General features: G+C 43.2%; 1 protein-coding gene across 5 annotated transcripts in view; it reads right to left on the bottom strand.

Annotated features, from left to right (window-relative positions):
• Positions 1 to 165: 165 nt before the first annotated feature.
• Positions 166 to 22,612, bottom strand: part of LOC106602929 (amyloid-beta A4 precursor protein-binding family B member 3) — a 35,888-nt gene continuing 13,441 nt past the window's right edge. For 2 of the 5 annotated variants that reach the window (XM_014195946.2, XM_014195945.2), the window contains exons 3-14: positions 14,196 to 14,383; positions 13,995 to 14,068; positions 12,531 to 12,582; positions 11,822 to 11,968; positions 11,369 to 11,496; positions 10,412 to 10,417; positions 4,902 to 5,016; positions 4,698 to 4,785; positions 4,458 to 4,541; positions 2,920 to 3,047; positions 2,510 to 2,689; positions 166 to 2,242 (exon numbers count right to left, since the gene is read on the bottom strand). In XM_014195946.2, the coding sequence (XP_014051421.2) occupies positions 2,015 to 2,242; positions 2,510 to 2,689; positions 2,920 to 3,047; positions 4,458 to 4,541; positions 4,698 to 4,785; positions 4,902 to 5,016; positions 10,412 to 10,417; positions 11,369 to 11,496; positions 11,822 to 11,968; positions 12,531 to 12,582; positions 13,995 to 14,068; positions 14,196 to 14,383 (1,418 nt within the window). In that variant the 3' untranslated portion in view covers positions 166 to 2,014. The remainder of the gene's footprint in view (positions 2,243 to 2,509; positions 2,690 to 2,919; positions 3,048 to 4,457; positions 4,542 to 4,697; positions 4,786 to 4,901; positions 5,017 to 10,411; positions 10,418 to 11,368; positions 11,497 to 11,821; positions 11,969 to 12,530; positions 12,583 to 13,994; positions 14,069 to 14,195; positions 14,384 to 22,612) is intronic. The other 3 variants (XM_014195948.2, XM_014195947.2, XM_014195949.2) reach the window with 3 other exon arrangements.

Raw genomic sequence — 22,612 nt, 5'->3', positions numbered from 1 at the left:
GGTTCATATTTCTGGTCTAGTAAACAGTGGATGACTTAATGTAGAGCAAAGTGCCCAGATTCTGGGTAATGAGACTAGACTTCATGTTGAAATAAAAGGCTCTTTCTTTGTAAAAGAGGAGTTGAAGTTGAACTTTGATAAACATAACACACAAAAAACAGAGAACAGGATTTCCAAGCAATTTATTATTCCAGCATAGACCACCAGTGTGGACCTAGTGAGGTACAACTTCGCGAAATAATCACAATAGTTTGCATTTACATGACATCCTATTTTCAAATTTTGCTAAAATATTGCAAAATATATAGACATATGTATTTACTAGTAGTATAAATAGCAAAAACCCAAAGAAATCTCAAGGTGCTACATTAGCAATTTTATGACATTACCTCTCCCAAGTTCCCCTGGATAAAACGGATATCACTTCTCCACCCATGTTATTTTATGCCAAAGCTCCAACTTTTCATTCTTCCAACTTTGACATGAACCTTCCACTAATATGGAGACCTGAGTTGTTTTCTCATATAATACCTATTTAGAATGGGGGAAGAGGAGCTGTTGCATATCGGTAATATATAGTATGACCTCTCTGAAGCGCCATTCCTTTTATGTGCCCAAGTGTTTCACAGCATACAGTGGGACTACTGTCGCAAATGACTGAAAATCAGCATGCAATAAACCAAGTGCCTTTCTGTATTTTGGGGGAATCACAAAAGTGATATCAATTCAGTGTGTTTTGGTGTTTTCTCAAGTGAAAATGCTGTTTAGCATGTCCTCCAATAGGAACAACATAACACGGGCTTTCAGTGGTGGGGACTGGTTGCATTTAGAGTTTAGTCATTGACTTGATTTCTAAGTGTTTTCAGTTTTACTAGTGAGAGTCAGTCTTTTTTTTCATTTCCAATAGCATGGAAAGTACCATTTCATTCCCAAGCGTGTGCGAAAGCATGCAGTGCTTCTGTAGAGCTTCAGGGGACTGTCTACATACCTTTCTAAATGTTTTTTTTTTTTTACACTTTTATGCTTTTTGTGCTGCATGTACTAACACAAACCTTTTTCAGAACAGAACTAAAACACCTTCTCTTTCACTCTAATGTGAAGACCACTGTGGCACTGGCGCCACTCCTGAATCCTGCTTAAAGGGATTCTTTCTGAGTATGCTGCATCAAAATTGTACCAAAGCCCAGATCTGATTGGACTTCATTTGCTGTTGACAAACTGGGGTCTTGGATGTTCATCGGTCTGATTCTCGATTTTGCCACATCTAATTTGAATAATGGAGGAATATATAGTGTGATATCTTCTCTCCCATCTTTATGATGCCTAATCTCACATTTGAAATCTATTTGGTGTCAACTGTCAGAGGGACTATAGGCTATAAATTGACACACTTATATGACTATATCTGAAGTTAAAGATCCCTTTACATTTATTAGAAAGAACAGTATAAGTACTTAACACAACCTACCTAGCTACATTGATTGTACAAGAATGAGGTCACTGTTACATTTTGCTGATGTTCAATATCAGAAAACTATATTAAAGAGTAGTCAATTACTGCACCATATTTTTTGCTACTGTATGTTTCACTTAGAACCAGGGAGCCATTGTTGTGTATTTGATGGTATTTTGCAATAAAAGTACAAGTCAAGATCCTAATGACTTAAACTCTTCCTTGACAAGAAAGGTGTGGAATGTGAGAGTACAGCACCTCAATGTTCTTTTCTAAATCTGTACCACAAACCAGCCTAGTTGAGATATGTTGTATACCCAAAGAAACACAGTAGAAGCAGAAGTGCAGCACGTTTGTTTTGTTTAAGATAATGGTCATCCCTGCCTGGTCAAATAGAAACTCAGCTGGCCTTCAATCTTCACATTCTAATGGCTGGTTATACATCTGTTATACATTCTACCCTTCCTCTAAAACTGATTTGCCGTACCTCCCTTTACCCAAGTCCCCTTCCCTCACTCGCTTTCTCACTTGCTCCCTCCCGCCTCCCTCCCTATCTGGTTGTTATGGTGTGGAAACTGCTGACTGTTTATTTCTGAAAGTCTCAAAAAACGCCAGCATGCCCTTTTTGGCTGTGGAGGAGCCAGTCATGGGTGGGGACAGTCCTTGGTGAAGGGGAGCTGGGAAAGTGAAACCGTCCATGGAGTTGGCCCTCTTCACCTTGGAACCCGCCTGCCACATTTTGGACCTGGGTGGTGGAGTCTGGGCCACCAAGCACTTCTGGTACTGGACCTGCAGGGGGCACAATGGAGCCATGTTAAGCAGTGACCTTAGTTTCTCTTTCATTTTAGAAAGATACCATACATGACTCATGGCTCTAGTACATTCTCTACCAGTACCTACTAATTCCATTAAAATATTCATCAGTCAGCCATGATAGCATGTATAAATTCAAGTATTTTTTATGCTAGCTTCACCTCCGCGTCTACAGAAGCCATTTTGTACATTAGTTCTCCAGCCCTGTGTTTCATCCCTCAGGGTGACCCCTTAGTCACTCACCATGCACGCAGCCTGCACAGCCTCAGAGATGATCCCTGCGTCTGGCTCACACCAGAAAACATGACACTCAAACCGCTGCGTCCCGCCGTCCACTATCACTGCAAAGGTGTGTGTGTCATGGCCCACACCCAGAAAGGTCAGGTAACGCACTTGACATTCCCAGAAGGGATCATCTCCATCCTGAAAGAGAAATCCCAGAGAAGGTAAGAGAGAGAAAGGGAGAGAGAGAGAGAAAGAAAGTGAAAGAAGGAGAGAGAGAGAGAAAGGGAGAGAGAGGGACAAAGGGAGAGACAAAGGGAGAGAGAGTGTAAGAGAGAGAGACAGAGAGAGAATCGGGTAGACAGAGAAATGTAATAATTTCATTGGTTGGTCTGACCACTGCATTTACAGGTTTCCTGAGCACTCCTCACCTCTCCTTTCCAGAGTGAAAGCACAGTGTCAGAGATGTGGATGACGATGGGCTCCCACTCGTCACTGACTGAGGTGTCCATGATGCTCTCTATGGCCCGGTTCAGCACCTCCATACCTGCCAGAGGATCTCACATAAAGCCCCTTAATAAAGCTGCTTCAGTAACAGCACAGTGACTTCTAAAGGTACTGCAAAACCAAGGTTATGGTTAGATCACCTGTTTTGAGAGGAAATGCTCCTCGCGTCAACTCTTCTTCATTGTACCACACAGTATGATCAAACGACCTTCCAGTGATTGCGAACCTATGCGATCATCACCTCGGGTGTGTAATCTCCAATGACGACTAATGGCTTGTCATCATTAATAAGAAAACCTCTTTGGTAGCTACAATCTGCCTTTATTGCCTTGCAGAAAGCCTTTAGTCAACTGAAATTGGTACTTAATGCAGGTAAAACCAAGCATATGTTGTTTTCCAAAACGCTTAAAAATGTATCTGATGATTTATGCATATATACACTGGATGGTGCCCACATTGATTGTGGGCCGCCTTTTAAATATCTGGGCATCTTGATGTTTAAGAAGTTAAGACTTAAAATGGGCTTCCTTTATAGGAATAGGCCATGCCTTTCGTTAAATAGCAGAAAGCAAATCATTCAGTCGACATTCATACCGGTTATAGACTATGGTGATATTGTCTATATGCATGCAGCTGCCACTGTATTGAAGCCATTGAACGCAGTTTATTACAGGCAACAGGTTCAGTACACATTACTGCTTTCTGTATCAGAAAGTGGACTGGCCCTCTTAGAAGTCTCATAGATCGTTGCGTTGCACTCTTTTTGCATATAAAGCCCTCTTGCACAAACTTCTGCAGTACCTTACTTCATTGTTAAACTACACTGTACGAGCTACCAGACCCGGTATCAGGGATGGCTAACTCTGGGGATCTCCACTGAGTTAGGCTAATCTGCTTTTAGTTTTATTTTGCACCTTACTAGTGGAATAATCTCCAAAACAAATGAAAAGGTTAAATAAAAACCTTAGCGGACCATAACATCTGAGACATAAAGCATCTGGGACTGGGCGTTTATGTCCGTTAGTCAGCTGATCCAGCTAACAACACCTTGACGGACGCTACCGTTTTGGACCCTGTAATCAATAATCCATTTTCTGAAAGAGTGCCGTGCTACATACTGCGAGACGACGCCTCGCCTGGGGACAGCCAACTACGCAGTGAACCTGAGCGTTAGCTAGCCACGAAACGTGACTCTGCGTATTTGCTGAGGATAAAGAGACGATGTCCTCTGTCTCGTTATCCAGCCCCAATTTTAAACATGCCTGTGACTCCTGGCTGCTGTCTAATCCTCTATATCTGGTGATGAGACATTACAGGTCCTGTTCCCCTGTTGACTCTCGAGGTTGTTATAGGAAAGGGAACATTGGCTCATTTTCTTATCTAGTTCAATGGATGACAAGTTTGATGGTATTTTGCCAGTTTAATAAATCAATAGGATGAGATTAGCATATAGTAAACCTACCCATCGCCCTGGAGACAGGCAGGTTTCCGATGTACTGCACCTCAAACTTCTGCACCCTTTTCCTCATTGCATCCAGGAAGTCCACTGCAGCAAAAATACGAATAAAATGTATCATATGATTTCTGCCATATTATGGAGTTTACCATCCGTATAAACTACACATTGCTCCAGTCAGAAAAGTCCCTACAAATTGTAACTGATGGGTTTCTGTGGGCTCTGAGCTCAGCCAGGCTACAGTACCTTGACGTGGCAGGTCCACAGGGGAGATGTTCTCCATGGTGAGGGAGCGTGCCATAGATGGGCTTCTAGTCGTCTTCTCTGCCATGATCTGGATACACACACAGACATATCATTCACACTGGCTCACTCTAGAATGAACCTAAACTACTACGGTGGGCTAAAAGGGATGTTCAACCACTTCCTATGCTGGAAACCTTTGGTTACCTTTGAGCACATTTCATGCAAAGCTGTGGCGATGGTTTTTGCTGGGGCGTTACAGCGAAACACATGGCACTTCAGCATACAGGTGTCTTTGTCACTGGCCACAAAGGCAAAGTCTCTGTAAACGGTACAGAACACAAAAGCAAAGATTAACACAGAGAATCTATATGTCTGGTTTGTGGGGAAGTTAACCAACTTCACAATTTATCTGGTGATCTGGTACTGTGTGTATGACAAGATAATAGCATTAGCATGAATGGAATGGAATTCAAAGCCATATTGAATACACGTGACACATCAAACTATTGCTTCTTCTGCACAACTACTGTACCGCATGGCCGCGTTGGTCCACTGAACTGAAACCAATGGTACACCAGTCAGCATCACGTTGGTTTGATAAAAATGCACAATCATCAAACGACTAAGCAACTGAGCACTGAAGACAGCACAGGCTCTCGCAACATCGATGCTATCAGTTCCATTCTGGCTCAACACATTGTGACCTCAGGCTGTGTCCCTCAGCAGCTGATAGGAGCAGGCCGTGTCAGATGTCAGGTCTATAAATACCAGTGATGCATATGGACAGACGTTGTTCTCAGGACTTTAAGGAACAGGGACTTGGAATACGTCGCCCTGTCACCAATTTCTAATATCAGAAAAGGGACAAGAGATTCACGATCTCTTCTACACTATAATCACATATCAGAGCAAAGTTACTCCACTGACATTGTAATGTAAACTATCTGACAAGTAGTTCGCTCATAAAGAACTGTTCTGTGTGCCATGTGCAGTTGCTAATTGGGGAAAAGTTCAGTGGTCGCAGTTTGATGGCTTTATGTGGCTTTACGTGTGTAATTCTCTCTACAACATCCTTAGTGAGTTTTGAAATGATCTTGAAATGATCTTGAGCAACAGTGCTGTTTTATAGCCCACAACTCTGGTGCACCAGAATATGCCGATGCCTGGGAAAAGAACTAAGAGACCTGCAGCTTTTTAATTATTGAGGGAAAAGAGGGAATAACAGATGGGCTTCCCTTTGGCATCGAAGGTGGGCCCACAAACGCTAGGGTGGGATCCTTCCTCTCTATTAAATCTCAGGGAACCACTCAAACAGATTGGCAGTCAGTGCAGGCCACTATGTCCTCTGATCTTGTCTACACAGCATCTCGCCACCACCTCACAAAAAAAGAGTGAATCTGCCTGCCTTCATCTGAGGCCGTGTGTGTATACAATACTCTGTATTCTGACCAGGGTGGAATGACAGCTATTTCCTGACAGACGTAGCCAGCCCTAGCCTTTTGGGGGCCTTAAGCAAGATTTGGTTGTGGGGCCTCCCCACCTAGCGGGGAAAACCTTTTAGAGGCCCCCCTCTTGACAGTGGAGAGAACATTTGCCATTTTAAAGTCAATTTCGTGCAATTCTACACAGTTCGCCATGGGGAGTAGAGAAAATGTTGCAGTTTTAAAGTAAGCTTTCATGCAATTCTACTCATTTTGCCATGGGGCAGAGATAATTTTTTTTGGTAGTTTTACAGCTAATTTCTTGCAATTATACCCATTTTACCATGGGGTGGAGAGCACAGAAGGTTTGTGGCACCTTAATTGGGGAGAATGGGCTTGTGGTAATGACTGGGGCCAAATTAGTGGTATTGGTATCAAATACATGGTTTCCAGGTGTTTGATGCCATTCCATTTGCTCCGTTCTGGCCATTATTATGATCCGTTCTTCCCTCCGCAGCCTCCAGAGTGGAGAGACATTTTTGCAGTTTTAAAGCAAATTTCCTGCAATTCTACAAATGTTACTAAGGCTGATATGTCATGTTAATAATACAGTGAGGGAAAAAAGTATTTGATCCCCTGCTGATTTTATACATTTGCCCACTGACAAAGAAATGATCAGTCTATAATTTTAATGGTAGGTTTATTTGAACAGTGAGAGACAGAATAACAACAAAAAAATCCAGAAAAACGCATGTCAAAAATGTTATAAATTGATTTGCATTTTCATGAGGGAAATAAGTATTTGACCCCTCTGCAAAACATGACTTAGTACTTGGTGGCAAAACCCTTGTTGGCAATCACAGAGGTCAGACGTTTCTTGTAGTTGACCACCAGGTTTGCACACATCTCAGGAGGGATTTTGTCCCACTCCTCTTTGCAGATCTTCTCCAAGTCATTAAGATTTCGAGGCTGACGTTTGGCAACTCAAACCTTCAGCTCCCTCCACAGATTTTCTATGGGATTAAGGTCTGGAGACTGTCTAGGACACTCCAGGACCTTAATGTGCTTCTTCTTGAGCCACTCCTTTGTTGCCTTGGCTGTGTGTTTTGGGTCATTGTCATGCTGGAATACCCATCGACGACCCATTTTCAATGCCCTGGCTGAGGGAAGGAGGTTCTCACCCAAGATTTGACGGTACATGACCCCGTCCATCTTCCCTTTGATGCGGTGAAGTTGTCCTGTCCCCTTAGCAGAAAAACACCCCCAAAGCATAATGTTTCCACCTCCATGTTTGACGGTGAGGATGGTGTTCTTGGGGTCATAGGCAGCATTCCTCCTCCTACTTATTTCCCTCATTAAAATGCAAATCAATTTATAACATTTCTGACATGCGTTTTTCTGGATTTTTTTGTTGTTATTCTGTCTCTCACTGTTCAAATAAACCTACCATTAAAATTATTGACTGATCATTTCTTTGTCAGTGGGCAAACGTACAAAATCAGCAGGGGATCAAATATTTTTTTCCCTCACTGTAGCTGAGTGAGAGTAACTAACACAATCAATAGGGGCACCCCTGGAGGTCAGGGCCCCTGGGCACATGCCCTGCACGCCCGATCGGTATTCGGCCATGATTACTACAAGTTTAGATAGCTGGCTAGACTAACATACCAATAAAAAAATAGTTAGCTGATATGGCTAATTGAGTGACTGTCAGTGACTGACATAAGAGAAAAACTGCTGATGCACAAACAAATTTCGAAATTGCACCTTGTGAATTCTACTATTCTAACTCGGAACAGTAATTTGAGAGTGGGGGCCCTTAGTGACCGCTTATGTCGCTTATGCTTGGAGCCGATCCTGCATAATCCACGTTTTTCGTTTGGGTGTAATACAGTAAAAGCGAGGAGTAGAGTGCCTTCAGAAAGTACTCACACCCCTTTACTTTCCCCCCAATAAATGTTGTTACAGCCTGAATTTAAAATGTATTAAATTATGATTTTGTGTCACTGGCCTACACACAATAATATAATGTCAAAGTGAAATTATATTTTTTAGAAATATTTACAAATTCATTTAAAGTTAAAAGCTGAAATGTCTCGAGTCAATAAGTATTCAACCCCTTTGTTATTGCACGCTTAAATAAGTTCAGGAGTAAAAATGTGCTTAACAAGTCACATAATAAGTTGCATGGACTCACTCTGTGTGCAAGAATAATGTACAGCTTCTTAAGGATTGGACTCTTTTTTTCATTTTCGCCTAAAATGACATACACAAATTGAACTGCCTGTAGCTCAGGACCTGAAGCAAGGATATGCATATTCTTGATACCATTTGAAAGGAAACACCCCCTATGGGGGCGATCCCATAGAAGTTAACATTCTTTTTTTAATGACTACCTCATCTCTGGACCCCACACATACAATTATCTGTAAGGTCCCTCAGTCAAGCAGTAAATTTCAAACACAGATTCAACCACAAAGATCAGAGAGTTTTTCCAATGCCAAGCAAAGAAGGGCACCTATTGGTAGATCGGTAAAAATAAAAAAGCAGACATTTAATATCCCTTGGAGCATGGTGAAGTTATTAATTACACTTTGGATGGTGAATCAATACAAACAGTTACTAGAAAGATAGTAACTAACGTCCTGCCTAATTCAGTTGCCGGAGAGGAAGGAAACTGCTCAGGGATTTCACCATGAGGCCAATGGTGACTTTAAAACAATTACATAGCCTAATGGCTGTGATAGGAGAACACTGAGGACGGATCAACAAATTGTAGTTACTCCACAATACTAACCTAAATGACCGAGTGAAAAGAAGGAAGCCTGTACAGAATAAAAATATTTCAATACATGCATCCTGTTTGCAATAAGGCATCAAAGTAAAACTACAAAAAACTGGGCAAAGAAATGAACTTAACGTCCTGAATACAAAGCGTTATGTTTGGGCCAAATCCAACAAAACACATTACTGAGTACCACTCTTCATATTTTCAAGCATGGTGGTGGCTACATCATGTTATGGGTATGCTTGTCATCGGCAAGGACTAGGGAGAGCTAAGCACGGGCAAAATCCTAGAGGAAAACCTGGTTCGGTCTGCTTTCCAACAGACACTGGGAGACGAATTCACCTTTCAGCAGGACAATAACCTAAAATACAAGGCTTACCAAGACGACATTGAATGTTCCGGAGTGGCGTTGTTACATTATTGACTTAAATCGGCTTGAAAATCTATGGCAAGAATTGAAAATGGCTCTTCAACAATGAACTTGACAGTTTGAAGAATTTTTAAAAGAGTAATATGCAAATATTGTACAATCCAGATGAGCAAAGCTCTTAGAGACTTACCCAGAAAGACTCACACCAAAGGTGATTCTAACATGTGTGTTAGAAGGGGTGTGAATACTTATGTTAATTAGATATTTCTGTATTTCATTTTCAGTAAATTTGTAAAAACATGTTTTCACTTTGTCATTATGGGGTATTGCGTGTAGATGGGTGAGAACAAATATATATTTAATCCATTTTGAATTCAGGCTGTAACACAACAAAATGTGGAATAAGGCAAGGGGAATACTTTCTGAAGGCACTGTATATGGGGAGTATTTGTCACAGAGAAAGGTGCGACTTTGCAGTTTAACTCAGGCTGGCACAGTTGAAAGGAGTGCGACTTGGCAGAGGCTCAGGAGAGCTGATCAATTGGACACGACCCAGCAATCTCTCCTGGTCCATTCGTCTAAAAAAAAGGCCCATTCAACTGTAGTAGAAAACCTGTAAGATGAATTTACACATTGATGCGTCCTCCACTTGGCTCTCAAAGGAATGCAGTCACTATGGCTTCTAATTGATTCAAATTGATTAATTGATTAAAATGCTGTTCGAGCTGAATTTACCCTCAGGTAGATATACCATTATGAATCTCACTTTATAGATCAATCATCAGCAGTAATCATTTGGCAAGACAAGAGTCTGGGATAGTGCTGAGTGGGCATTTGTTGTGAGCCAAGGACAGAACAGCACATTGCGTAAGAAACAAGGGTCACTACAAGTCGAGAAGGAAATGGACTGGGGGTCCTTTGAACATGCATGAGAAACAGGGCAGGCATTCACATACAGTACATTACACGTCGGCAGAAGCACGTTACATTATCGATGAGACACTAGAGCATGACTACAGAAACTACACAGAACCTACCGAGACACCAAGCGTTCACTTGAGAACATGATGCAAGCTGTCAAAGTCACAAATGGCACGTCAGCAGAAAATGAGTTGACCAAGAAGAGAGTGATTACCTGTCTCTGTTTTCATGAGTGGCAGTTAAAAAAAGAAAGAAAGTTAATTATTACAACTACTTCAAATATGAGACAAATCTGTTGCATTGGTTTACAACTATGATCATAACACAATATAGCCTACTGTGTGTAAAAATGTTGCACCTATATATTGACTTATTTTCAGTAGTTTCAGTCTTGGATTTTTCAAATCCTTAGTATTTTCTATCATTGTCACATTTCTTCCTCGGGGCTATTCCATTCTACTTAGATGTAGTTCTACTGACACTGCCATCAGATCAATGCCTGAATGTTCTCCACCAAGAGCGTAGACGAAAATATAGTTGCCCTCAAATCCACTCAACATGAGCTCCCAGTGTATTACAATAGGCCATAAACATCTGTGACCCAGAAGAACTAACCTTACTCAAGGCTGTATAGCCCATATAAAAACAATATCATCTAAATCATTGACTTTCTTCACTCAATGGAATATTTCCATATCATCAAGTATACGCAATAACAAAAACTTTAAACAGTCTTTCCTGAACTATCAACCCAAGAGAATTGTGCTTAGTTGGTCAGTTCACCATATTATACCGTATTTCAAAATGTAACTACAGATATATTCATCTCTCGTAGACAGGATGGAACGTGTAGGATAATGAGCAGCACTAGTTCCGTTGTTTGGGTTTTCGTCACTGATTATTTGTACATATCAGGTCGGGGGAACTTCACGCGTGTGGTGAAATTAGCTATGGCTGAGAGTTTACTCGTGCGAGGGAGGAGACTTCGTAAAACCGGAACTCCCAATTTCTAACACCTATGGACCCAGAAATAAATCACACAGCTGACCAAATGATGTGATATTTTCCTTCTGGGTTAACCGAGATTACATTATATAAACACTGTCCATAAGAAAGAGAGGGAGCGAGAGGACTGGGGATATTTGCCCATACGATCCCCAGGTTGGCCCACCTGCCGTTGTTGCATCCCACGCCCCACACACGGATGTTGATGATAGGTTGGCAGTGGATAAGGCTGCGGTCCACTGGGTCCATCAGGCTAAGGGTGTCCTTTTTCAGCACCATCATCATGTCCTGGCCCTGGGAGAGACAGAGATGACAGGGTGGAGGGGGGGCTCCAGTGGGACTGCTTTATGGTGGCAGTAAGGGTAATCTGGCCTGCAAACTGCAAGCTCACATGTACTGGACCAAACACAAGGTCGTATGAGGTACTGAGGGTTCTCAAGGCTACTAATGATTTAATTTAAAGGAGTAATGCACAATAAACAATTGCACAATGAGCCATGTACAATAGACCAAACTAAAACAAAACCTAATAAACAAGTAATGTTACTGTATTCTACTTCACCACCCACCATTACTCCCTCACCCCTCACCCCCCCCCATCCCCCCCGCCTCCTCTTACCTCTCCCCAGGCGCCTAGTGCATCGCGGCCCTCAGCCTTGCTGCTGGACAGCTGCTGGATGCAGTTATTGACAGCCAGACTGCTCTTCCCCGGGGTCAGCTCCTCCTCTGGGATCTCCACCCAGCCCAGGGAGCGCACCGCAAAACACTGACCAAGACAACCACACCACACCACGCCAACAGGGCCCAGGAGGCAGCGGAGAGGAGTGGATGGTAGAGGTGAGGAGGAGGCAGAAAGAAAAGGGAATAAGCAGAGAGTGTAAGAGAGAGATGCGCATGGATACGCAGTGTTTTTCGATCACGTACAGTATAAAAGGTTAAGTGTCTTCAGCATCTACAGTATATCAACACGATGCATCCACGAAATGCATTAAGCGACTTTCGATCAGTACTGCTCCTCACTGTGACTTCAAAGATAACTCTCAAATCCTTTTAGTGGACATGGTCTATGAACTCCTCTAAGAGCTGCCTAGCCTGGGCCAAAAAACAACTATCGACCAGGGCTTACATAAAAAAAGGTGTCCTCTTTTAACCCTCAACGAATACATGACGGCAAATACTGTTAGAGTTCTGATTCAGCTAGAATATATGAAAGAAAACGTTTTACAATAAGGTGACAGAAATGGAGAAATCTGGTTTTATGGATGTTATTGGTCAGAACATGCTGTTCTGCAGAAGGAGAGGGATTTGGACGTCGTAGCCCACTCTACCTTGGAGTCAGGATCCATGTTGGTGCAGAAATAATCGTCCTGCCAGGAGATCCTGTGGGAGATTAGCAGAACAGTCAAATGACATGAAGGATTACCACCACGACAGCACAAATGACATGGTAGCCTTTTCTGCATCCCTCACTGCTGCCCTGGATGATGCTGTGTGGAATATTGTATTATATGTCACCACCTAGTCCTTTGATTATCTGTTTGTGTTTGACTTTGAAAGTAAAGCCCTTGCCTGCCACTGATGGAAACAGCTGTTGAGTGAGCAGTGGATGATTAAAAACAAACAGAGAGCTGGTTTGATCACCTCATGCCGACTGACTCAGAGGTGGAGTTCTCATTAGCCCTCTGATACAGCTGACTGGAGACAATCACAAGGGCTGCTATTCCTGCAACCAGGAGGCCACTGAGTCAAGACTCTTCCCTCCCTTTCCATTGCACTCTTTGGTGAAGCAGAGCAGGATATGATTATGTCCATTATAAGACCTATGGATTTCTTGATGCTATGCTCAGTGAGCTGAGTTTCACTATTCTCCACAACCTCTGCCCATACAGAATGTTAAGCTCCCATGTGTCAAATGCATCCTGATTCTACACATCGCCACTGCAGCAGAGACTGTGTTTATTGGCGGATTCAACAACCTCTACATGTTACAGGACACAGTGCGCCTCAAGGTGCTGCCAGAATAACTCCTGATAATTGAATTGTTGAGTGCTTTTACCCTTAATGGTAAAAGCAAGGCAGCCATATGTAATGTTAAAGAACTTATGAACAACCATCAAGGAGATATGACCAAACAGGTTGTACTTTGCTTTATGCTAAAGAAACCTTAGAATACTGGTTTGTGTGACAGATGGTTAAGACTTATCTTCAGGCACTATATTGGACCGATTTTTTCCCCGTAATTGCCTGTATGTATTCAGATTATGTTACAAAGGCTGGACTGTAACGATATGACGTAGTTTGGTGCAGAACTAGGACCTTAAATGGTTGTCCCATCTGCACATGACACTTCAAAGAACTTATCCATTCCCGATAAGGCAGGCGTACAGATCTGGCCTCTGCTCAGAACACAGAGAATGGAATAATGGGTAGTGTTCCGGGAGGCATAGGGATATGTGGTCTGCCACATTCCCGGGCCAGTGAAGCCATCATGAGCCCTTTTGCCATCAAACAGATTCAAAGAGAGAGAATACATCCCATGCACTAACCCTCTCATTTGATTACACAACCAATGTATTTGATTTCAAAGAGCTCCCTAAGCATCCGGATATGCAGGTGATACTAATGTCCCTCATCGACCCATTAACCTTGTAGAATAACTTCGGCACAGAGTTTAATTGTGTAGTACTCAATACTCTACCATGGATGGCCTGAACAAGTTTGTAACAAGGCTACAGTGCTTGTGAAGGTGAATGAGTGTTGGTGTGGGTCTGCAGAGGATTTTGAAGGAGTACCTGTCATTTACGGAGGCCACTGGGCTCTCTGTCAGCCTTGCCCTTGATCCACGTCTGCCACCAGCCTCCAGGCTCTGGAAAATAGGACATGAGACATTATTAGAAGTGTGATCCTTTCCTCTCTGATGAAACCACTTTCAGTATAAAGCAGCCAAATTCAAACAGCAGGACTGAACTGTGTTTTGAAATTAAAACCCTAACATTGAGGTCCTTGGCAGTGATGCCATTGACGGCGCTCTGTTCCTCCTCATTGCTGTAGGATGGGTGCTGCCATTGTGTGGTGCCTGTAGGCACGTGCCAGTAGTATGTGCCAGTGCTGTCCCGGATGGTGCGCCACCCTGACGGCAGGTCAGTGTCCAGATCAAGACTCGGGTCATTCCAGATGTTGTCTGAAGAACACAGAACAGGCAGGGATCACAACGATGAGAGGCGAAAGTAAGTAAGCTTAATGAATAAGTACCCATGACCAATATTACAGTGCAGTTGGTGTCATATGAATTAAGTGATGAGGACGATAATAGTTTCAGATCTATATTTCATTATGTTCATAATGGTAACTGGCTGTAGCATAAACACAGCTCTGAGGTCCATCGTACCCAGGGGGCTGCATCCCATAGGCATCCAGCGTTAGCCTCACCCAGTCTAAAGCCACACGGCTGACCTTACTCTCCACAGCCCTGCCACACAAGACTGGCAGAGGAAAGCAAAACAGATCCTCATGAGATCATCTGGCAACATGCTAATTCTGCCAAATGCCAGATCGGAATTCAGAGCAGTCCCTCTGCATCACAGCTGGCTAGCAAAGCTACAGTGTCTGAGGCTCGACTCCTTTGTTTTCTCCTAACACTGACCAGCTTCGAGTTCGGAAAGGGCAAATGATTATGTAACGCACTCACGAAATGACAAATTCTGCACGTTAACTCAATGTGCTTAGCTCGAAGGGAGAGCGAGCCGAATAGAGTGGTGGTAAAAAAAAATTAGAAGAGAGAGAAAGCAAGAAGTGGGTCAGTAGTGACACGAGGGCTTTGTCCCAAATGGTACCCTATTCCCTATGTAGTGCACTACTTTTGACCAGGCCACATAGGGAACAGGGTGTAATTTGGGAGACAGCACGGGTGTCTCTTTCACAGCAGAGTGCCACAGTGGCTGTGTTACCCTCAACCTGGCGGCACAGAATGAAAATAGAGAGGCTAAATCAAGCATGCAAAAAGCACTTATGCCTATTTTTCTTTATTTAATTCTGGTCTGTCATTTGTGAGTGCGTGACCCAAATGAATTTGACATGATTTCATGCCTTGTACATCTCATCCCCATTCATCTGGCTTTTTAACCCTGGTCACCCCTGTGTCTGGCAATGAAAAACAACACCACGCATCCCTGGGATAAATAGCATGAGAAGATTATACCCAGGAACAGATCAGCTGAACCCAGCTACAGGGAGAGAAAATCAATAGGAGACAGCAGTGTATAAGAGACAGCAGTGTTAGAGAGAGATGGAGGCAGAACTCTTCAGTCTCCGTGGATGCTACTATAGGCAGGCGGGCGGGCGGGCGGGCCTCCTGGGCTTGGATGACACTACTATTCAATACATTTCACAGTCTGATTGACGGGTCAGTGCACCATCTCTGGGGCGTTATGAAGCTGTGTGAAGAATTAGAACTCATCCCAACCCTGAGGACGAGGCCTCCAGAGGAGACAATTTGGCACAGAGTTCTCCTACTGTAGCCTCCCTTCTCCCATTATTGATATTATAACCAGTGAGTAATACAGGGGAGGGATTCTAAGAACTAGCATCTGTGGGACATAGTAATGTATGACAGTTTGAAAGAAATTGATATTTTCTGCTTTAAAAATGGAATGGTTAAGTATACTTGTCACAAACAACTACTGTATATCACAATGGCTGTCACTGGTCATACCAGACTAGAGTAGAGCCTTACTCCCAATTATGCTCCTTGAGATCAGGACAAAGGCTCTGAGTCTATGTGATGTAGCCTAGTCCTAATCCTTGTTGCAAAGGTGGGAGACAGCTCCTAATGCTGGGTTCTTACCGTTTCCCTGGGTTCTTACTTCTATGCTGGGTTTTCACTCCTACGGTGGGTTTGTGGTTTAAGTCAAGCTATTTGGTATTACATAACCTGACACCAGGGCTGATGATGGGTAATCCTCATATCACAAGACCTCAATATGAAAGCCAAAACATAGCGAATCATCGCCTTCCATGCAACTGACCCCATTCACCAAGATAGTGGCACGAATCCTCTCCTAGGTAGCAACATCGTACCACTCAGACTGCCAACTGTTCAGAGTGAATGTCCAGTCCTTTTGGGATCTATGGAAGACTATGAGAGACTATGAGAGTTCCAATAGCTCCAATCATGAACCGATCAAACATTCTTCTGTTTCCCCATCGGCAGCAGCAAAGCCTTCTGCTGGCAGGCCATAAGCAATGACCGCCCAAATGACTTTTTAAGTATTTTAGGCTGACTAGTTCTTATGCTGTCAGCATCGTGTGATGAAGCACAGTTGGAGACAGCCACTAAAAGAAAAAAGCTTGGTGAAATGGGAAAATCTATCATGCACAGTCTCCACTGTAAAATGATTTCCAATAACAGATTAAATGTGCCGTGCAATTCCTATGGTAAGCGAATAGTATTGATGTAACTATTTTGATGTTGACACAGTGCACAAAATAGCCCCTGTTTACAGTTTGCATGGATCTGTAATGGGGCAATTCCATGTAAAAGGACCCCATGAGCACTAACATGTGAAGTTCAAATCTCGTGTCAAATGAAAGCTACAAGTCTATATCTTTGAGAAATGAAGTCATGTATACATTTAAAAAAAATGTTCTATCCTAAATATTAAGAATAAGCAAAGGCTTTGATTTCTGGTCAAACAGATGGAAAAGGGGTATTGGAAAACATCTACCTGAAAATATCTTAAAAGATATGATAAATACATTTATATTTAGTTTTGGATAAATTATTTGTTTTCTTTAAGTTTAAGAAAGATTGCCTAGTGTCTTGTCATTCTGTTACAAAAATAAAAACACATCTCATTTCCCTCCTTCATGAGGATAAGGGAAGTTCAGAAGTAACAAGGTAGACCTAGTACTGTTATGTTCAGCTCACAACTGAATTATTTCTCTTTCTGGTGGGCAAAGCAAGTGAGGTCTCTCTCTCTCTTTCCATTTACTGTAACCAGCATCCACTGAGCACCGACAAACACTGGGTGTTCATGGACATTGAAAAGTAGTTATTTGATATTCCACAGATGTTTTTTTGGTACGGTCCGGACAGGCTTTCATTTCAATGTTCACGGATGTTGATTTTTGGTCTGGTTCAATTTGTCCCAAACAGACGTCCAGGACTGGTTCCGATTTGGTCCAGTCAGGACCAAATCATAGACGTCCACATTCGACAAGTTTGGAGAGCACAGTACATCAGAGCACAGAAGTGTAGAACACAATACAGTAAAGTTTAAAAAAGTTGAGTACAGTACAGTCCTGTACAATAGAATAGAGTTCAGTAGAGTACACAGAGCACACTAGAGTTAAGCACACTATAAAGTACTGTACTCTTCTGTACTATATCCTACTATTCTGTACTGTACAGAACTATACTCCACTGTAGTTTGCTGTAGTGTGCTGTTCCGTTACCATCATTCTGATACCGGGTGTAAACCCACTCACTTACTGTAATTCATTTTTTCAAGTCAAGGTATCATGTGTCACGAACCGGCTCAAAGTCCGTAACAAAAAGGGAGACAACGTGGAGATTAGGAATAACAAAAATATATTTATTAACTGAGGTAATGTAAATACAATTTCTTATTTATATATTTATTTCACCTTTATTTAACCAGGTAGGCAAATTGAGAACAAGTTCTCATTTACAATTGCGACCTGGCCAAGCAGTTTGACACATACAACAACACAGAGTTACACATGGAGTAAAACAAACATACAGCCAATAATATAGTAGAAAAATAAGTCTATATATAAAGTGAGCAAATGAAGTGAGATAAGGGAGGTAAAGGCAAAAAAGGCCATGGTGGCGAAGTAAATACAATATAGCAAGTAAAACACTAGAATGGCAGATTTGCAGTGGAAGAAAGTGCAAAGTAGAAATAGAAATAATGGGGTGCAAAGGAGCAAAATAAATAAGTAAATAAATAAATAAATACAGTAGGGGAAGAGGTACAGTGAGGTAAAAAAAGTATTTGATCCCCTGCTGATTTTGTACGTTTGCCCACTGACAAAGAAATGATCAGTCTATAATTTTAATGGTAGGTTTATTTGAACAGTGAGAGACAGAATAACAACAAAAAAATCCAGAAAAACGCATGTCAAAAATGTTATAAAATGATTTGCATTTTAATGAGGGAAATAAGTATTTGACCCCTCTGCAAAACATGACTTAGTACTTGGTGGCAAAACCCTTGTTGGCAATCACAGAGGTCAGACGTTTCTTGTAGTTGGCCACCAGGTATGCACACATCTCAGGAGGGATTTTGTCGCACTCCTCTTTGCAGATCTTCTCCAAGTCATTAAGGTTTCGAGGCTGACGTTTGGCAACTCGAACCTTTAGCTCCCTCCACAGATTTTCTATGGGATTAAGGTCTGGAGACTGGCTAGGCCTCTCCAGGACCTTAATGTGCTTCTTCTTGAGCCACATTTTTGTTGCCTTGGCCGTGTGTTTTGGGTCATTGTCATGCTGGAATACCCATCCACGACCCATTTTCAATGGCTGAGGGAAGGAGGTTCTCACCCAAGATTTGACGGTACATGGCCCCGTCCATCGTCCCTTTGATGCGGTGAAGTTGACCTGTCCCCTTAGCAGAAAAACATCCCCAAAGCATAATGTTTCCACCTCCCTGTTTGACGGTGGGGATGGTGTTCTTGGGGTCATAGGCAGCATTCCTCCTCCTCCAAACACGGCGAGTTCAGTTGATGCCAAAGAGCTCCATTTTAATCTCATCTGACCACAACACTTTCACCCGGTTGTTCATTGGCAAACTTCAGATGGGCATGTATATGTGCTTTCTTGAGCAGGGGGACCTTGCGGGCGCTGCAGGATTTCAGTCCTTCACGGCGTAGTGTGTTACCAATTGTTTTCTTGGTGACTATGGTCCCAGCTGCCTTGAGATCATTGACAAGATCCTCCCGTGTAGTTCTGGGCTAGTTCCTCACCGTTCTCATGATCATTGCAACTCCACGAGGTGAGATCTTGCATGGAGCCCCAGGCCGAGGGAGATTGACAGTTCTTTTGTGTTTCTTCCATTTGCGAATAATCGCACCAACTGTTGTCAGCTTCTCACCAAGCTGCTTGGCGATGGTCGTGTAGCCCATTCCAGCCTTGTGTAGCCCAATCTTATCCCTGACATCCTTGGAGAGCTCTTTGGTCTTGGCAATGGTGGAGAGTTTGGAATCTGATTGATTGATTGCTTCTGTGGACAGGTGTATTTTATACAGGTAACAAACTGAGATTAGAGTGTGCTCCTAATCTCAGCTCGTTACCTGTATAAAAGACACCTGGGAGCCAGAAATGTTTCTGATTGAGAGGGGGTCAAATACTTATTTCCCTCATTAAAATGCAAATCATTTTATAACATTTTTGACATGCGTTTTTCTGGATTTTTTTGTTGTTATTCTGTCTCTCACTGTTCAAATAAACCTACCATTAAAATTATAGACTGATAATTTCTTTGTCAGTGGGCAAACGTATAAAATCAGCAGGGGATCAAATACTTTTTTCCCTCACTGTAGTTGTTTGGGCTAAATTATAGATGGGCTATGTACAGGTGCAGTAATCTGTGAGCTGCTCTGACAGCTGGTGCTTAAAGCTAGTAATTAACAATGGTGTGTGTAGTCAGTAATCAGTAGTGTAAGTGAGTGGTTGCGTGCATAAATGTGATAATGAGGGGTGATGAAAGGTGCCAAAGCAAACAAACAAAACGGCCACAAAAACGTCACAACCAAACTCTATCAGTGTGTCTGCATGGAGAGTCTCCTCAACGAATGGGGAAGAGGTGTATTTATCGCGGGACACACCCGAGCCCAGCTGTGTCCCATTTCACTGACAACCCTCCCGGCTCCGCCCACCGACAAGGACCCCGGAACACCATACCAGTCACACAAACAAAATACTGCCCTGGATCCTAATAGAAGACCCAGCCTGCATCCCAAATCCATAATTCACACTTCCACTTGCCCCAGCCAACCTCATCCTCTCCAGACCTCAGCAACCTTTGTGCAGAGGAAGCAACCTTTAAGAGGGAAGAAGAAAACGAGACCAGAAGGGAACAGACAGGAGTGATAGAACAGGAAAATACCAAACATAAAATAACAGGGGTCAGTCACGTGGACATTCAGGAACAGGGCGCACGAGAGCGCTCGTCAGCAACGACATCATCAGTCCCCCTGATGTGCTGCACATTGAGATGGAATGCTAAATGCTAATAAACACCATTTCATTATCCTCTGGTTAGGACACATCATGGTCCTCAAGAAGGTGAAAGGGATGGTCGGTGTAGACCACAATAGGTACTACTCCCAACCCGACATACACCTCAAAGTGTTGTAACGCCCATATGAGTGCTAGCGCTTCTTTTTACATGACCGAATAGTTCAACTGATAATGGTTCAACTTTTTGGAAAAGAAACTAACAGGCCTCTCAACCCCAGACACATCTGCTTGCAGCAAAACTTCACCTGCCCCCATATGACTATCATCCACCTGCAAGGTAAATGACAAATCCACACGAGGAGCAGCCAGCACCGGAGTTGAGGTAAGCAACCTCTTTGCATCTTCAAAAGCCTGTTGACAACGAGAAGACCAGACGTAAACAGCCTTGGCTTTCAACAAATCCGTCAAGGGAGCGACCACAATAGAGAAGTTCCTACAAAAACTATGGTAATAACCAATCATTCCCAAGAAACGCATCGGTTCCTTTTTAGTAGTTGGTGGTGGAAAAGCATCAATAGCTACCACCTTAGCCAGATAAACAGCACACCCGGCCAGACCGGAGACAACCCTGTTCATAAGTCGCTGAAAAGTGGCAGGTGCATTACGCAGGCCAAACTCATAACTGAATACAAGTACAGACCAGAGGGTGTAATAAAGGCAGAGATTTCACGTGCCCTACTCGTCAGTGGCACCTGCCAATAGTCCTTTAACAGGTCAAATTTGCTCACAAACTTTGCTGCTCCGACTTGATCAATGCAGTCCTCCATCCGAGGAAGAGGAAATTAATCTGACTTAGTGACACCGTTTACCTTAAGGTAGTCCGTACAAAATCTGTTTGTCCCATCCGGTTTACTGACCAAGATACAGGGAGGAGCCCAACTGGAGAAAGAGGCTCTGCTATATCACTCTCCAGCATGTACCTGACCAGAGTATCCAGACAACGCAGTTTCTCTGAAGAAACTCTATAGAACCGATGACGAATGGGGTCAGCATCCCCAACGTCAATATCGTGTTCTATTAAGTTTGTACGTGTAGATGTATCAGAAAACAAACCTGGAAATCTCAGAATCAGACCGACCATCTCTTCCCACCCATCAACAGGTAGATGAGAGAGAAGGCTGTCTAAAACATCCAGTGTCTCTGAATTTTTCTACCCTGCAGTATGCAATCGTCGGAACCAGGAACATCTTCCTCCCCATGCACGGACCTAGCATGACAAGAACCCAGTGAAATAACGGTATCGGCCAAAAGAACAGGTTTACCGTCCTCTGTAGACTCCCACTGTTCAGCCTCAGAGGGTTTAACAGATTTACATGGCACAGTTGGTGTGCTTTTCTCCGTTCTGGAGTGGCAACTAGATAGTTTTGCTCAGTGCATTGGCGCACAACTGTATATGGACCTTGAAACTTGGCTTGAAAAGGAGAACCAACAATTGGCAGCAGAGCAAGAACCTAAAGTGACGAGGCTCAGTTCGCCGATCAAATATGCCCTTCATCCTCTCCTGTGAAGATGATGGCTTCTCTTTAGCCATTTCACCAGCGGCGTACAGGCGTCGCCGGAAATCACACACATAAGAGAACAGGGACTGAGGGGGCTCGGGAGACTTCCAGTCATCCTGGAGAACAGATAGAAGTCCACGCACCCTATGTCCAAACAAGGTCATTTGGACTGAAACCCGTGCTCTCCTGTGAAACCTCCCTAGCGGCTAACAGTAACCAAGGCAACCCCTTCTCCCAATCCTTATCCATCTCAGTACAATAAGCTCTCAACAAAGACTTAAGTGTTTGATGGAAACGTTCCAGCGCTCCTTGACTCTGCGCATGATAGGGGCTAGACAAATTGTGTTTAATATGGAGCTGTTGGAGAACCTGACCAAACAGATTAGAGGTGAAATTAGATCCTTGATCACTCTGAATGACCTTAGGGATTCCAAACAGTGAGATAAACTGAGTCAAAGCTTTTAGCACAGACTTAGTCGTGATAGACTGGAGAGGATAGGCAGCAGTCGTGATAGACCGGAGAGGATAGGCAGCAGTCGTGATCCCCCCCCCCCCATCACCTGGCATCCCACCTGGGCGAGCCTGACGGGCTGGCCGAAGCATCGGCGATGGACAAGCCGGCTGAGGCGTAGGAGACTGACGAGCCGGC

Source organism: Salmo salar, chromosome ssa04, assembly GCF_905237065.1.
Source record: "Salmo salar chromosome ssa04, Ssal_v3.1, whole genome shotgun sequence".
Taxonomy (NCBI): domain Eukaryota; kingdom Metazoa; phylum Chordata; class Actinopteri; order Salmoniformes; family Salmonidae; genus Salmo; species Salmo salar.
Note: the sequence above shows the minus strand (reverse complement) of the source record. Positions and strands in the feature narration are given on the sequence as shown.